Genomic DNA, 16,238 nt, shown 5'->3' with positions numbered 1-16,238 from the left:
AATACATGTCTACTCATATACATAGCATACTGTAGTTTTGTTTTGAGAGAAAGTGTTGCTATCCCTTTCTCCCCGCCCAGAATAGGATCACACCCACCTGGCATGATAACCAACAAAAACTAGAGATTGTCACAGACAGAGGGAATGGGGATGCGACAACTTGCTTTCGAACAGGTTACAATTTTAGCTGCATACTTTAATAGACAAACATAAACGGGGAAAGGCGACAACGCACGATGAGAGATGATTATGAAGACTCTGTGAGAAGGTAAAGCTCAGGTCATGAATTCAATTGTGGAATTAATGGAAATGTTCTTGTCTGTGCCATGGATTTTACACTGTAATTTCGAATGCTTTTAAAAACAAAATTAAGACGCATGAAAGTTAGAAATAGCCTAGTTTCCAATACAACCATGGGTTGGATGAGCTTCATACATTTCATGATTACAGGCTAATCTAATAGTATTGTGTTATAATGAATAGCCTATATCATAAGTATAATTCAACCCTAAATATTTTTTTTCTTTGCAGAGAGATGTCGGAACAGAAGAAGGGATTATATGAGCGCATCCCATATGTCCAGCCCATAGCGCTCGGTCTCTCCATGAATCACCAGATAGCGCATTACAAGGACACGCTTGGACTTCCCTTTCCCCTGAACACGACAACCTACCTGGATCCTGTGTACGGTCAGAGATTCGCAGGGAGTCTCTCATATTTCCCATTCCGCAGGCACATCGGTGTATATGACTATTCATTCGAACCAGCGTTCATTCGAAAAAGGAACGAAAGGGAACGGCAACGGGTGCGCTGTGTAAACGAGGGTTACGCACGGCTCCGGGAGCATCTTCCCCAAGAGTTCGAGGACAAAAGGCTCAGCAAAGTGGAGACACTGCGTGCTGCAATATACTACATAAAACACTTGCAGAGTCTGTTAGATGTCAACGTGTCCAGTGGTGGTGGGATAGTTGAAATGTCAGCTGGAGAGATGCGCAGCCGTGCGCCCGTGCCAAAGATGACAGAATGCTACAGCGACGGCGAGTCAAAGAACAGCGACAGTGGAGAGTTGAGTTTCTAGAACTCTGTAAAACGAATAAACTTGATTTCCTATCACTTTAGGCTACCCTTGTTGAAGTTTGGTAAAAAAAAAGAAATGACATGAAAGTTATATATGAATGAACTGTGTACTCTATCATTAATTTCAATGAACATTTATATTACTTGATTTTGACAAAAAGCAACAAGACAGTGCATCTGTAAAGCCTGCTATCAGATGCTAAATCAGGTTAAAAGTTGCACAATGTTTCTCTCATGGAGTCCCGGGCATTAGGGTATTTTGGTTTGCCTTTGTAAACCAGTGTGAGACTTAGAATGACCTTAACCCAAATATATTTTGCATAGGTACAGTACGTGCTTTGCACTTCCTTGTTCATGTACAGTGTCATCGCATCACACTCGAAAACAGGCCACTAGAGATATAATTGTGTAGGTCTACATTCCTTATGACATTTTCAGTTGTGTCAGTGACTCAGTGTGCCAGTAAAATGATTGGGGGGGGGGGGTCCCCAAACTTTTTTCTTAGAGCAAATTAATAATATTACATCCTTAGCTATTTGACACGGATGTGATGGACTGAAAGCAAGTGGATTTGAGTCATCCATCCTTTCAGCATTTGAACTCAGTCCAGGGGAGAGTAGGCCTGAACATCAATGCCTTGATGACAGGAGAGCCTGGAGTGGTGTATCCATCGGAAGTGTGTGTCTCATGTCTGTTTACACTCTACACTCTGACTAATAGGTTAATATCTATCACACTTTATTATGTGTGGATGATTGAAACTTTGGACACTTTTTAATACATTTTAGCATAATCTTTGGCAGTGATGAAAAGCGACACTTCTTTTCTTTGTATGGCGCCCTTTTGGGACACTGTATTACAATGAGTATTAAAATAGGATGTACAGTATTTTCAGTATCCCTTTGTTAATAAAATGGACACCATTATCGAGTTGTCATAAACAAACACATCCATTATCTACCAGGCAGCCATGAAAAGAAAATACACAGGACTTTGTTGATGCAAACACAACACTACTGTTTTACTGTAATACATCTTGGAGATAAAAACATCTTGGAGATGTTATAGATTAATTTAGACCCCCAGTGAAGTCTATTAGACTTCCTGAGTACTTCAAAGCTAGTAACCATCTGAGGGTGCCATCTGAGGGTGTGCAGGAAGTTCTCCGTCCTAATAGTCTGTGGAATGCATTAAAAACCCGCAGCACCCGAGAGGAAGCCACCAAACTATGTATCTGTTTACATTTCACACCACTACAGACCTGCAGGGGAGTGGGTGCACGTATATCCTAATTCTCCTTCATAGGAAAAACCATAGATACAAATCAATACAGCTCTAGGAAAAACACAGAAAAAAAGAAAAAGAAAACATCACAACAGGTTGGGTACAGGATAGGTTGAGTGGGAGACCAGCAGAGTTGAAAGTCAATGAACCATGCTGGCAAGGAAGAAAGATTGTCAAGTGTCATAGAAGCATGACATCCTCAATAAAAGGTTGTTTGGCTCTGCAGTGTGAATTCGAACCAATAATTAGCTCAGTGCTGGTACCATGTTCTTGATGGTTCAGTGTCGGTCTGTAGAGAGGGAACAGGGACCTACTTATTTGAAAGCATCTTCCATAATGGATGTTTCCTTTTTGTCTTGTTACAAAGGGTCTGTACGTGGTTGCGTTTACGAATGCAATTTTATCATTATTGTTCGGGCCAAAGAAATGTGCACTTTACAAATACAGTGTGTGCAACATACTGTATTTGATGTGTTGATGTGACAATTCAGTAGCATTCAACTTTCCTTGGCCTGGCTGACTGAGCAAAGCCTCCTCTCTCAGTCCAATAGCTGCTTTTCAAATGCGAGTTTCAGGCAGTCGTCATAATCTGAAAGCTTTGGCCAACGATAGCACATGATATGTGCCCCGCTAAACGTGCAGTACTTGGGTATGTCCATCCCCGTGCCCTGCCTCTCTCGCTCTCTGTTTGGGATTACTATAAGTCCTTGGTGTAAGTCCTATGTATAATTCCAAACACAGACAAACAGTGGCAACATCACTTCTCTGGGACAAAAAAGTGAGCAGAGACACTTGGGCCAGTATAGGTACAGGATAAACACTCTCTGGGGGACAATGATACCGCCATTCTCTCTGATGACAATCCCCCACAACAAGAATGGTCCACGTCTCCAGAAGATGGCGAGAACAATGAAAACAGGAGTAGGGAGAAAACATAAGGAAGAAATAGAACGTTTGATAAATAGGCCTGCTGCCATGTGATAGACTGCACTAGTAATCGCAAAGTAACATTCCCAAAGCTCCTGTTCATGATAGCCCATAAACGCCAGCATACAGCCACACTATACTGAATGGAATAGGGGAATGATATTTAGTCTGATAGTGTTTGTGCAAATAGATTGAGTGCAGGGCATGGCTGCCTTAGTGTGTTTATCCTCGCAAGGTGTGTGTGTGTGTGTGTGCGAGCCAGCCATGTGTCAGTGATAGAGAGGATAGATAAGTCTTATCAGCTGAGGCAACATCAGTGCGGGACCACCAGTGGAGGATTGGTAACGTGTATCGACAGAAACCTCACAGGCTTGGGGCGGAAATGTGAACTATGATGAACGTTGACAGAGAGGGTACAGGGTGCTGGCAGGGTACTAGCTACTTCCCGGAGACAAATCTACTGCACAAGGAGTTGGTGTATCAGATTGCAGTGTACTTGGAGACACCTTTTCAATCTCTTTAAAAAAATATATATATATAACTTGACAATCATCTAAATATTATAGTTTGTCTCTGCTTATGTTCTGATTGTAGATTTTGAACTGCAGCATATGCATGCTGAATTCACCTTCACCTTTCACCATAGCTGAGGGTTTACTGCCCCCTTCTGGGGATGTTTGGTGTTGCTCTGTGTTTCACAGGCGGTACATGACAGACAAACATAATTAAACTAAGACCACTTGGCATTTGCGTATAGGTTTGGAATTTGAGGACGAGCCTGAGGTAATGATCCTACATGTCAGTCTGGTTATTCAGCCAACAGGACTGAAGAAAACAAGACAATAACACACTCAGTCTTTGTACATACAGTATATTGAATTATTATTTTACAAGCATATTTACAGTGATGAGAGACAATGAAATCCGGACAAAGATTGGAATAACTTTAGTTGAAGAGTTATGAAGTGGTGTTCAGTCGCGTGTGTGCGCTCATGTGGGATAAAAGTGAAATGGGCTTGATAGCAATGTACAAACTCAAATAACTCAGTCAGGATGCCCACTACACTTCCACACCTAGATGCACACTCAGCTCTTGCAAAAGGCGGTCTCTCTCCAGCTCCAACAGGGAGATTTGAAAATTCTTCTCGCTCACCACCTGCCAAAATAAAACACAGGAAAAATTGACCTAATCTACCCACTCACATGAATCAAAAGAACTGAAGGAGGATGCTTTAGTGCTAGGCTGTGAAATAAACAAGCCAGCACACCCGTTAGCTCTCCAAAACCAGGGTTGGAGATCAAGGATAAAGACACTAAAGGGGTTCTCTCTCACCTGAACCAGTACCGTGTTCTGCCACCGTAGCTCATTGTCTGATACCTCGACCCCGCCCCTCTTCCGAGAGGATGGACAGCTGGTTACGCTAGGCTCAATCATCAGACTACCCAGAGATCCATTCACCCTCTGGATCTGAGAACGCAGGAGGCACGATGACATCCCCTGTACAGAGGGATAAGTTTATTATCGAATGTACGGTTTAACGACACTTGTTAGCTTGTAAAGACATATACAGTTGAAGTCGGACGTTTACATACACCTTAGCCAAATACATTTAAGTTCCTGACATTTAATCCTAGTAAAGATTCACTGTCTTAGGTCAGTTAGGATCACCACTTTATTTTAAGAATGTGAAATGTCAGAATAATAGTAGAGAAAATGATTTTATTCAGCTTCTATTTCTTTCATCACATTCACTGTGGGCCAGAAGTTTACATACACTCAATTAGTATTTGCTAGCATTGCCTTTAAATTGTTTAACTTGGGTCAAATGTTTTGGGTAGGCTTCCTCAAGCTTCCCACAATAAGTTGGGTGAATTGTGGCCCATTCCTCCTGACAGAGCTGGTGTAACTGAGTCAGGTTTGTAGGCCTCCTTGCTCGCACATGCTTTTTCAGGTCTGCCCACATATTTTCTATGGGATTGAGGTCAGGGCATTGTGATGGCCACTCCAATACCTTGACTTTGCTGTCTTTAAGCCATTTTGCCACAACTTTGGAAGTATGCTTGGGGTCATTGTCCATCTGGAAGACCCATTTGCGACCAAGCTTTAACTTCCTGACTGATGTCTTGAAATGTTGTTTCAATATATCCAAATAATTTTCCTACCTCATGATGCCATCTATTTTGTGAAGTGCACCAGTCCCTCCTGCAGCAAAGCACACCCACAACATGATGATGCCACCTCCGTGCTTAACAGTTGGGATGGTGTTCTTCGGCTTGCAAGCCTCCCTCTTTTTCCTCCAAACATAACGATGGTCATTATGGCCAAACAATTCTGTTTTTGTTTCATCACTTTGCACTTTTTGCACCAAATTACGTTCATCTCTAGGAGACAGAATGCGTCTCCTTCCTGAGAGGTATGATGGTTGCATGGTCCCATGGTGTTAATACTGCATAATACTGTTTGAACAGATGAACGTGGTACCTTCAGGCGTTTGGAAATTGCTCGCAAGGATGAACCAGACTTGTGGAGGTCTACAATTGTTTTTCTGAGGTGTTGGCTGATTTCTTTTGAATTTCCCATGATGTCAAGCAAAGAGGCACTGAGTTTGAAGGTAGGCCTTGAAATACATCCACAGGTATGCCTCCAATTGACTCAAATGATGTCAATTAGCCTATAAGAAGCTTCTAAAGCCATGACATAATTTTCAGAAATGTTCCAAGTTGTTTAAATGCACAGTCAACTTGTGTATGTAAACTTCTGACCCACTGGAAATGTGATACAGTGAATTGTAAGTTAAATAATCTGTCTGTAAACAATTGTTGGAAAAATAACTTTTGTCATGCATGAAGTAGATGTCCAAACTGATTGCCAATACTATCTCTCTCTCTCTTTTGACAAACATATCAAGACTGTTTCAAGGGCAGCTTTTGTCCATCTACGTAACAAAAATCAGACTTTCTGTTAAAAAATGATGCAGAAAAATGTATCCATGCTTTTGTCACTTCTAGGTTAGACTACTGCAATGCTCTACTTCCCGGCTACCCGGATAAAGCACTAAATAAACTTCAGTTAGTGCTAAACATGGCTGCTAGAATCTGGACTAGAACCAAAATATTTGATCATATTACTCCAGTGCTAGCCTCTCTACACGGGATTCCTGTTAAGGCAAGGGCTGATTTTTAAGGTTTTACTGCTAACCTACAAAGCATTACATGGGCTTGCTCCTTCCTATCATTCTGATTTGGTCCTGCCGTACATACCTACACATACGCTACAGTCACAAGACGCAGGCCTCCAAACTGTCCCTAGAATTTCTAAGCAAACAGCTGGAGGTAGGGCTTTCTCCTATAGAGCTCCATATTTATGGAATGGTGTGTCTACCCATGTGAGAGACGCACTCGGTCTCAACTTTTAAGTCTTTATTGAAGACTCATCTCTTCAGTGGGTCATATGATTGAGTGAAGTCTGACCCAGGAGTGTGAAGGGGAACGGAAAGGCACTGGAGCAACGAACCGCCCTTGCTGTCTCTGCCTGGCCGGTTCCCCTCTCTCCACTGAGATTCTCTGCCTCTAACCCTATTACAGGGGCTGAGTCACTGGCTTACTAGTGCTCTTCCATGCCGTCCCTAGGAGGGGTGCGTCACTTGAGTGGGTTGAGTCACTGACGTGATCTTCCTGTCTGGGTTGGCGTCCCCCCTTGGGTTGTGCCGTGGCAGAGATCTTTGTGGGCTATACTCGGCCTTGTCTCAGGATGGTAAATTGGTGGTTGAAGATATCCCTCTAGTGGTGTGGGGGCTGTGCTTTGGCAAAGTGGGTGGGGTTATATCCTGCCTGTTTGGCCCTGTCCGGGGGTATCGTCGGACGGGGCCACAGTGTCTCCCAACCCCTCCTGTCTCAGCCTCCAGTATTTATGCTGCAGTAGTTTATTTGTCGGGGGGCTAGGGTCAGTCTGTTATACCTTGAGTATTTCACCTGTCTTATCTGGTGTCCTGTGTGAATTTAAGGACACTCTAATTCTTTCTTTCTCTCTCTCAGAGGACCTGGGCCCTAGGACCATGCCTCAGGACTACCTGGCCTGATGACTCCTTGCTGTCCCCAGTCCACCAGATCGTGCTGCTGCTCCAGTTTCAACTGTTCTGCCTGCGTCTATAGAACACTGACCTGTTCACCGGATGTGCTACCTGTCCCAGAACTGCTGTTTTCAACTCTCTAGAGACAGCAGGAGTGGTAAGAGATACTCTGAATGATCGGTTATGAAAAGCCAACTGACATTTACTCCTAAGGTGCTGACCTGTTGCACCCTCGACAACCACTGTGATTATTATTATTAGTTGACCATGCTGGTCATCTATGAACATTTGAACATCTTGGCCATGTTCTGTTATAATCTCCACCCGGCATAGCCAGGAGAGGACCGGCCACCCCTCATAGCCTGGTTCGTCTCTAGGTTTCTTCCTAGGTTCTGGCCTTTCTAGGGAGTTTTTCCTAGCCACCGTGCTTCTACACCTGCATTGCTTGCTGTTTGGGGTTTTAGGCTGGGTTTCTGTACAGCACTTTGAGATATCAGCTGATGTAAGAAGGGCTTTATAAATACATTTGATTTGATTTAACAAGAAATTTGTGGAGTGGTTGATAAACGAGTTTTAATGACTCCAACCTAAGTGTATGTAAACTTCCAACTTAAACTGTATATACAGAATATGCAAGCTCAGCTTGAGTTTCCAAGGCATAAAATTCCCATTTAAAATTTTAGTTAGACTGCTCGTTTCATTGTTTGGTGCCAATATGGAGAACAATTTGCGAAGTTCTGTATCTCTGTCTATATGTGTAAAACAATCTCACTGTAGTAACTCACCTCTCCTCCCCACACCATTGCCCTAGCTCCAGCCCCGGTGCGCACATTAGCCTGCCTTGATCTGTTGTTCTCCAGTCTATGACGGTACCATATTCGGGCTCGCTCCAGAACCTGCAGCCCGGTCCACAGAGAGTCCTGCTCCCTCTCCAAGTTCTTTAGCCTCTTAATCTGAGACAACAAGAAATGAGATTTAGGCAACATTCAAATTCAATTAGCTTTATTTTCCATATAGGAGATTTGTGTTGGAAAGGGAAGTTGGTAGAGCTACAAGTATGTTGTGTTGGATATGGAAATAAAGTGTAGATGAGTCGCCTACTACTGTGTGACTGTAATACTATCTTGAGGCTTTTGCCAGGAAGCTGTGAGGAGCTGGACTAAACATGTGGGAATTTGTCATCGGGGTGGCTGTTTGCAATGGAGTCCTGCTGCTCTGCCTTTCGAAGACATAACATGGATCTGTATCCATGACACTAGAACTACCTCATGAAACAAGGAGTGAATAGAGTAATTTTATGCAATGACAAAAATGTAAGAGTGTAGCCTTATGTGTGTAATGAAGATCCAGATAGAACCTGGGGTGTACTAGTATTCATGCTGCAGTAGTTTATGTGTCGGGGGGCTAGGGTCAGTTTGTTATATCTGGAGTACTTCTCCTGTCCTATCCGGTGTCCTGTGTGAATTTAAGTATGCTCTCTCTAATTCTCTCTTTCTTTCTCTCTCTTGGAGGACCTGAGCCCTAGGACCATGCCTCAGGACTACCTGGCATGATGACTCCTTGCTGTCCCCAGTCCACCTGGCCGTGCTGCTGCTCCAGTTTCAACTGTTCTGCCTGTGATTATTATTATTAGTTGACCATGCTGGTCATTTATGAACATTTGAACATCTTGGCCATGTTCTGTTATTATCTCCACCCGGCACAGCCAGAAGAGGACTGGCCACCCCACATAGCCTGGTTCCTCTCTAGGTTTCTTCCTAGGTTATGGCCTTTCTTGGGAGTTTTTCCTAGCCACCGTGCTTCTACACCTGCATTGCTTGCTGTTTGAGGTTTTAGGCTGGGTTTCTGTACAGCACTTTGAGATATCAGCTGATGTAAGAAGGGCTATATAAATACATTTGATTTGATTTGATACTATTGGCTGGTGTTACTCAATACAAACTCAATACAATAGCTTGTGTCTATGACGCTTGTAATTGATTGCCTCATTGTAACTCCCTCTCTCATTTCATGTCAAACAGACACTGGCTATCTATAATCGCAGCTGCAGTTCTCTACATAATCCTCGTTGAAATAAGACCATGTGAAATGCACACGCCTGCCTTCCTGTCTTGATACGCTCACTTTGGTAATATGCAGAACATACTGTATGGTGCAATAAGTCAGTCAGTCAGACAGAGACACGGTGTGCACTCACGCCAGCATATTTTACCTATGAATCTGTCAAACTGAAGCCCCTGATAAGTATCAACACACACTCGGGCACACACACACACACACACACACACACACACACACACACACACACACACACACACACACACACACACACACACACACACACACACACACACACACACACACACACACACACACACACACACACACACACAGGTCTCACCCATAGGTAGAAGCGTAGGGCGTCAAGACTGTAGAGGCTGCTCCGGAGAGGGATGATGACCATGGTGTAGGACCCAGGGGCTGGGCACTGAGGGTAGGCCATGGGAGAGCCCTACCTCTGCCAGCCCAACACAGCCCTTGTGCCCTGCTGATACAGCCCTACACACAGCCCTAGACTGTTCTACGTGGTCACACGTTGTCCTGCTCAATCCTACACAGCTCTACTTCTCGCTAAACAGCAGTACAGACAGCTAGGGAACACAGCAGGCTTCGTCTGAACAGGACAGGAACAAATAGAGAGAATCCGAGAGAGAGAGAGGGTGTGAACAAGAGTGGAAAAGAGGCATGGGTAGTGAACTATATAGTGCCCTGGGGCAAGGTAATGAACAATTCCACGTGTCATTGTCATGACTGGCTTATTGACAGATCCACCAGAGGGGACTGAACAAGGCAATGGAAAAAAACGATGGCAGCGACAGAAAACAGGAATTGGAAAAGTGAGCCTGGGGTATTTTTTTGACGGGGGGGGGGGTGACACAGGCATGGAGATAGCAGCCTCTTCCCCTGCATCAAAAACATCCCCTATCGAAACAGAGGAGTACAGACTGAATGGGTGTAGCCATGCCGTGAGGAGTTATCCCTGGTTTCAGGCAAGCAGTTTCGCATTTGTTCTGTTCTAACATGTCATGGAATGTGACTTCACTTGAGCATAGAGATCACACAATGCAAAGTACCATAAGGTACATACAGTACGCTTAGGTCATTGACTGCTGTCAAACGAGACTGACGAAAAGGTTTAGGCTTACATGATTCTGCACTCTTAGAAAAAAAGGGTGACAAACGGGCTCTTTGGCTGTCCCTATAGGAGAACCTTTTTTGGTTCCAGGTAGAATCATTTCATGTAGTACCCTCTCTGGAAAGGGTTCTACATGGAACCCAAAACGGTTCTATTTGGAACCAATGAGGGTTCCTCAAAGGATTATCCTATGTGGACCGCCAAAGAAACCTTTTAAGTTGCAGATAGCACTTTGTTTCTAAGAGTTGACACTAGCATGCATTACATTAAAAACAAAAGGTTGTTTTTAACGTGTCAATTTGTTTCTGACAGCCCGGTAAGCCTGGTTTAAATATGTAGAATACACTGTTCATATACAGTCTGAACAGAGCAAATTGACACGGCACGCAACACGCTATCACTCCCATAGAGAAGAAAATCTATGATGACCATGGGGTTTTGCTGCAGATGCCCCCTGGCAAGATGTAACCTTGGTCCAAATGTGACCATGGCACAGAGAGCGGTTGGGCCCCATTTTGTTTTTACAAGGGTCAAGACAATGTAGCCTACTGTGAAAGCACATCAATCTAAATCTCCTCTTAAGTGTCATTTAAATGATGAGTTGAGAGATTGACAGCTCCATGACTACAGCAAGGGAATGTGTAAACAGGCTAATTCAGACGAGGAATGCTGCAGCAAATAGAACTATATGTTCCCAATTTTCAAGAGGGTTTGGTACAAAAAAATAATGTCCTGGGTTCCTCCCTACACCATACATAGAGTCAATGGGCCCCTCCCTTCCATTTGCTCGCAATGCAGCATTGCATCCAGCAGATAGAGATAAAGCTACTTGTTGTAACTGTAGTGCCTGTTCACTGCTGGTAGCAGCTCGTTCACATATCACGTTTTCCAACTTTCCAAACAACGTTGTACCCTTTTACAAACACTTGGTGGCAGTAAAAGAGTACAATTCAGTGCAGGCTGGTTCAGTTGTTTCAATGCCAATCGAAGATTTCCCAGGACAAAAAAATTGTCTCGGGAGGACTTGTTCTGGAGATCTCGAGGACAGGGTCCTTAATCTCCAACATAATCGTAAAACTAAAATCAACTAAAATCAACCAGAGTCCGTCTAGATCAAAACAACAAGGAATATGCTGACACATCATTGGGCCATACTCTAAAATCTTTGAAATGTCAGGCTAAAGAGAACCCGTGACTTTGTGCCACGCTATGTCCTGTAGGATTCCAGCAAGATAAACAACATAACTCTGGTATGCACCATAGAGCAATGTCTACCGTTCAAAAGTTTGGGGTCACTTAGAAATGTCCTTGTTTTTGAAAGTAAAGCAAATGTTTTGTCCATTAAAATGAATTAAAATTGATCAGAAACACAGTGAAATGTTGTAAATGACTATTGTAGCTGGAAACGGCTGATGTTTAATGGAATATCTACATAGGCATACAGAGGCTCATTATCAGCAACCATCACCCCTGTGTTCCAATGGCATGTTGTGTTAGCTAATCCAAGTCTATAATTTTAAAAGGCTAATTGATCATTAGAAAACCCTTTTGCAAATATGTTAGCACAGCTGAAAACTGTTGTCCTGATTAAAGAAGCAATACAACTGGCCTTACTTAGACTAGTTGAGTATCTGGAGCATCAGCATTTGTGGATTTGATTACAGGCTCAAAATGTCAAGAAACAAAGACCTTTCTTCTGAAACTCGTCAGTCTATTCTTGTTCTGAGAAATGAAGGCTATTCCATGTTCGAAATTGCCAAGAAACTGAAGAGCTCGTACAACGCTGTGTACTACTCCCTTCACAGAACAGCGCAAACTGTCTCTAACCAGAATAGAAAGAGGAGTAGGGAGGCTCCGGTGCACAACTGAGCAAGAGGACAAGTACATTAGAGTGTCTAGTTTGAGAAACAGATGACAAGTCCTCAACTGGCAGCTTCATTAAATAGTACCCGCAAAACACCAGTCTCAACGTCAACAGTGAAGAGGCGACTCTGGGATGCTGGCCTTTTAGTCAGAGTTGCAAAGAAAAATCCATATCTCAGTCTGGCCAATAAAAATAAAATATTAAGATGGGCAAAAGAACAGACACTAGACAGAGGAACTCTGCCAAGAAGGCCAGCATTCCAGAGTTGCCTCTTCACTGTTGACGTTGAGACTGGTGTTTTGCGGGTACTATTTAATGAAGCTGCCAGTTGAGGACTTGTGAGGCATCTGTTTCTCAAACTAAACACTCTAATGTACTTGTCCTCTTGTCCCCCCCAGTTTTATCATTGGAATGTGATACAAAAGGCAATGGTTAATTTCCTGGCACCACTCCACCAGGGCCCTCAACCTCCTCCCTGTAGGCGGTCTCGTCATTGTTGACAATCAGGCCTACCACTGTTATGTCGTCAGAAAACTTGGCAATTTGAGTTGGAGACCTGCGTTGCCACGCAGTCATGGATGAACAGGAGGGGACTGAGCACGCACCCCTGTGGGGTCCCCTTGTTGAGAATCAGTGTGGCGGAAAACACACCTAATTAAATCATAGCCTCAGGGCTTAAACAGTTCTCTCTTGCACTAAAGCAAAGATAAAAACAAGAGTATGAAACTCAAACTGTCTTGATGATGACTTATCCTTTGTTTGCTTTACTTGTCACCAAACATTATTATTACCAAACCCCCAAAAGTTTTAAACGTGCTATTTGTTGATGATTGCTAATGCATTAGCACTGTAACACACCACTACTCCCAAAGCACTCATCATAGTAGCAACTTTTGTCCACTACCTCTACTTGGTGATTTAGAATTGGCCCCTGCTGTACAGCTCTATCAAACAAGCACATACAGTTTCCAAACATAAATACACACAAGCAACCACAGAGGTATGCACACACGTGCACACATACATGCCATTGGTCAACCCCGCAAGGACCTACCTGATCTTGAATCCCGTCAGTCCTCCAGTGAAATAGAACTCACTGAGGGTCTCTTTAACGGAGGTGTAATTTAAACATTATTCTGGAGCAGATAGCCAGACGTCTCCTACTCAACCCTGCTCACTGCTCAAGGCCCATTGTTCCAGCGAGTAGGTCCGTGGAGATCTACACACACACTTTGTCTCTCCCTCTCTCTCTTTCAGTCAGGTTCATAAGATCAGACTCACTCCAGACCAGAGCTATATGAGCGGAGATGAGCCCACTTGACCCAGTCACCATCAACACCCTACCTCCCTTTAACAATTGAGCGGACCCCAGCACAGGGTCTCTCTGCCCCTCGCCCTAATGTTTCCCCTTACAGAATACACTCAGTTATCTGGATGTATTCTCTCTTACTTTAACCCAAGGGTGTCAAATTCAATCCATGGAGGGCGTAGTGTCTGCTGTTTTTTGGGGGATTCTCTTTCAATTCAGACCTGGACAACCAGGAGAGTTCTTTACTAATTAGTGCTCTTAATGAATCAATCAAGTGCATGGGAGGAGCGAAAACCTGCCGACACCCGGCCCTCCGTGGGATGAGTTTGACACATACTTTCACCCATAAAGCCTCATCATCACTGCTGTCCAGCAGTTCAAGCAAACTCCTTCCAGCTGGAGGAGAGAGTGTCCTTGCTAGTTGCACGCACGACCTCACTCACCTACGCTCACATGCTTACACATACACACGCAGGTCTGGGCCCTATACACTGTGACCAGATGTAGACCAGATGAGGACCAGATGAAGATAAGGATAAAAACACACCATAGGAATCATAACAGCATTACACCTGACCTCCAAAAGACAATGAACAGACATGCTATTCAAGGCTAGTTTGCGTGAGAGCATTTGGGTCTGAAATGTACACATTTTGCCCAACACTTTACCTTAAAGATGTTGGATTACATAGGTAAAGTAGAAAATGGGCTATTGGTTTAGGGTGTCATTAAGACAGGGCCACTTCCCATCATACACACACGTTGGGAAGAAAACAAAGGCTAGAGTTATCTACTTGGCCCAACGACACAAATACATTTACTGGAAAAACACCTTTCAAAGAGCAGGGACCTCATCACCTTAAACCACAGACACACTGAAAATAACAGACGACTCGGTACCCTAAATACAGACACACACACCTGTATACAGTGCATTCGGAAAGTATTCAGACCTTGACTTTTTCCACATTTTGTTACGTTACAGACTTATTCTAAAATGGATTAAATCGTTTTTTCCCCCCTCATCAATCTACACACAATACCCCATAATGACAAAGCAAAAGCAGGTTTTTAGACACTCTTACAAATGTATAAAACCAAAATAATTTAAATATACAGTGCCTTGCGAAAGTATTCGGCCCCCTTGAACTTTGCGACCTTTTGCCACATTTCAGGCTTCAAACATAAAGATATAAAACTGTATTTTTTGTGTGAAGAATCAACAACAAGTGGGACACAATCATGAAGTGGAACGACATTTATTGGATATTTCAAACTTTTTTAACAAATCAAAAACTGAAAAATTGGGCGCTTTGTATCTTTATGTTTGAAGCCTGAAATGTGGCAAAAGGTCGCAAAGTTCAAGGGGGCCGAATACTTTCGCAAGGCACTGTAACATGCACGTATGTATTCAGACCCTTTACTCATTACTTTGTTAAAGCACCTTTGGCAACGATTACAGACTTGAGTCTTCCAGTCCTTGCCGCTGGAAAACATCCCCATAGCATGATGCTGCCACCACCATGCTTCACTGTAAGTATGGTGCCAGGTTTCCTCCAGATGTGAAGCTTGGCATTCAGGCCAAAGAGTTCAATCTTGATTTCATCAGACCAGAGAATCTTGTTTCTCATGGTCTGAGAGTCTTTAGGTGCTTTTTGGCAAACTCCAAATGAGCTGTCATGTGCCTTTTACTGATGAGTGGCTTCCATCTGGCCACTCTACCATAAAGGCCTGATTGGTGGAGTGCTGCAGAGATGGTTGTCCTTCTGAAATATTCTCCCATCTCCACAGAGGAACTGTGAAGCCATGTCATTATGACCATCGGGTTCTTGGTCACCTCCCTGACCAAGGGCCTTCTCCCCCGATTACTCAGTTTGGCCTCGTGGCCAGCACTAGGAAGAGTCTTGGGGGTTCCAAACTTCTTCCATTTAAGAATGATGGAGGCCACTGCGTTCTTGGGTACCTTCCATGCTTGAGAAAGTTTTTGGTACCCTTCCCCAGATCTGTGCCTCGATACAATCATGTCTCGGAGCTCTATGGACAATTCCTTCAACCTCATGGCTTGGTTTTTGCTCTGACATGCACTGTCAACAGTGGGACCTTATAAAGACTGGTGTGTGCCTTTCCAAATCATGTCCAATCAATTGAATTTACCACAGGTGGACTGCAATCAAGTTGGAGAAACATCTCAAGGATGATCAATGGAAGCAGGATGCACCTGAGCTCAATTTCGAGTCTCATAGCAAAGGGTCTGAATACTTAAGTAAATAAGGTATTTCTGTTTTTTATGTTTAATAAATTAGCAAAAATGTCTAAAAACCTTTTTTTGCTTGGTCATTATGGGGTATTGTAGATTGATGAACATTTATTTATTTTTCATACATTTTAGAACAAGGCTGTAATGTCACAAAATGTAGAAAAAGTCAAGGGGCCTGAATACTTTCTGAATCCACTGTATACTGTCTCTAGAAATGTCTATACTGTATCTATACACACACGAGCATGCACACA

At 43.4% G+C, this 16,238-nt stretch overlaps 2 protein-coding genes across 2 annotated transcripts; one reads left to right on the top strand and one right to left on the bottom strand.

Moving 5' to 3' along the window:
* The first annotated feature begins 147 nt into the window (after window positions 1–147).
* LOC135515332 (achaete-scute homolog 3-like) lies at window positions 148–1,990 on the top strand. Its single transcript, XM_064939011.1, has 2 exons — window positions 148–268; window positions 532–1,990. The coding sequence occupies exons 1-2, from the start codon at window positions 237–239 to the stop codon at window positions 1,076–1,078; spliced, it is 579 nt and encodes a 192-aa protein (XP_064795083.1). The 5' UTR covers window positions 148–236; the 3' UTR covers window positions 1,079–1,990.
* A 2,164-nt stretch (window positions 1,991–4,154) lies between these two features.
* On the bottom strand, window positions 4,155–10,075 carry LOC135515331 (suppressor APC domain-containing protein 1-like). The gene is made up of 4 exons (XM_064939010.1): window positions 9,760–10,075; window positions 8,144–8,311; window positions 4,622–4,786; window positions 4,155–4,444 (listed from the first exon to the last, which is right to left on the bottom strand). Exons 1-4 carry the CDS (start codon window positions 9,859–9,861, stop codon window positions 4,349–4,351), a joined length of 531 nt encoding a protein of 176 aa, XP_064795082.1. The 5' UTR covers window positions 9,862–10,075; the 3' UTR covers window positions 4,155–4,348.
* Window positions 10,076–16,238: the final 6,163 nt, after the last annotated feature.

The sequence above is a fragment of the Oncorhynchus masou genome, chromosome 27 (genome assembly GCF_036934945.1).
Source record: "Oncorhynchus masou masou isolate Uvic2021 chromosome 27, UVic_Omas_1.1, whole genome shotgun sequence".
NCBI classification, from domain to species: domain Eukaryota; kingdom Metazoa; phylum Chordata; class Actinopteri; order Salmoniformes; family Salmonidae; genus Oncorhynchus; species Oncorhynchus masou.
Note: the sequence above shows the minus strand (reverse complement) of the source record. Positions and strands in the feature narration are given on the sequence as shown.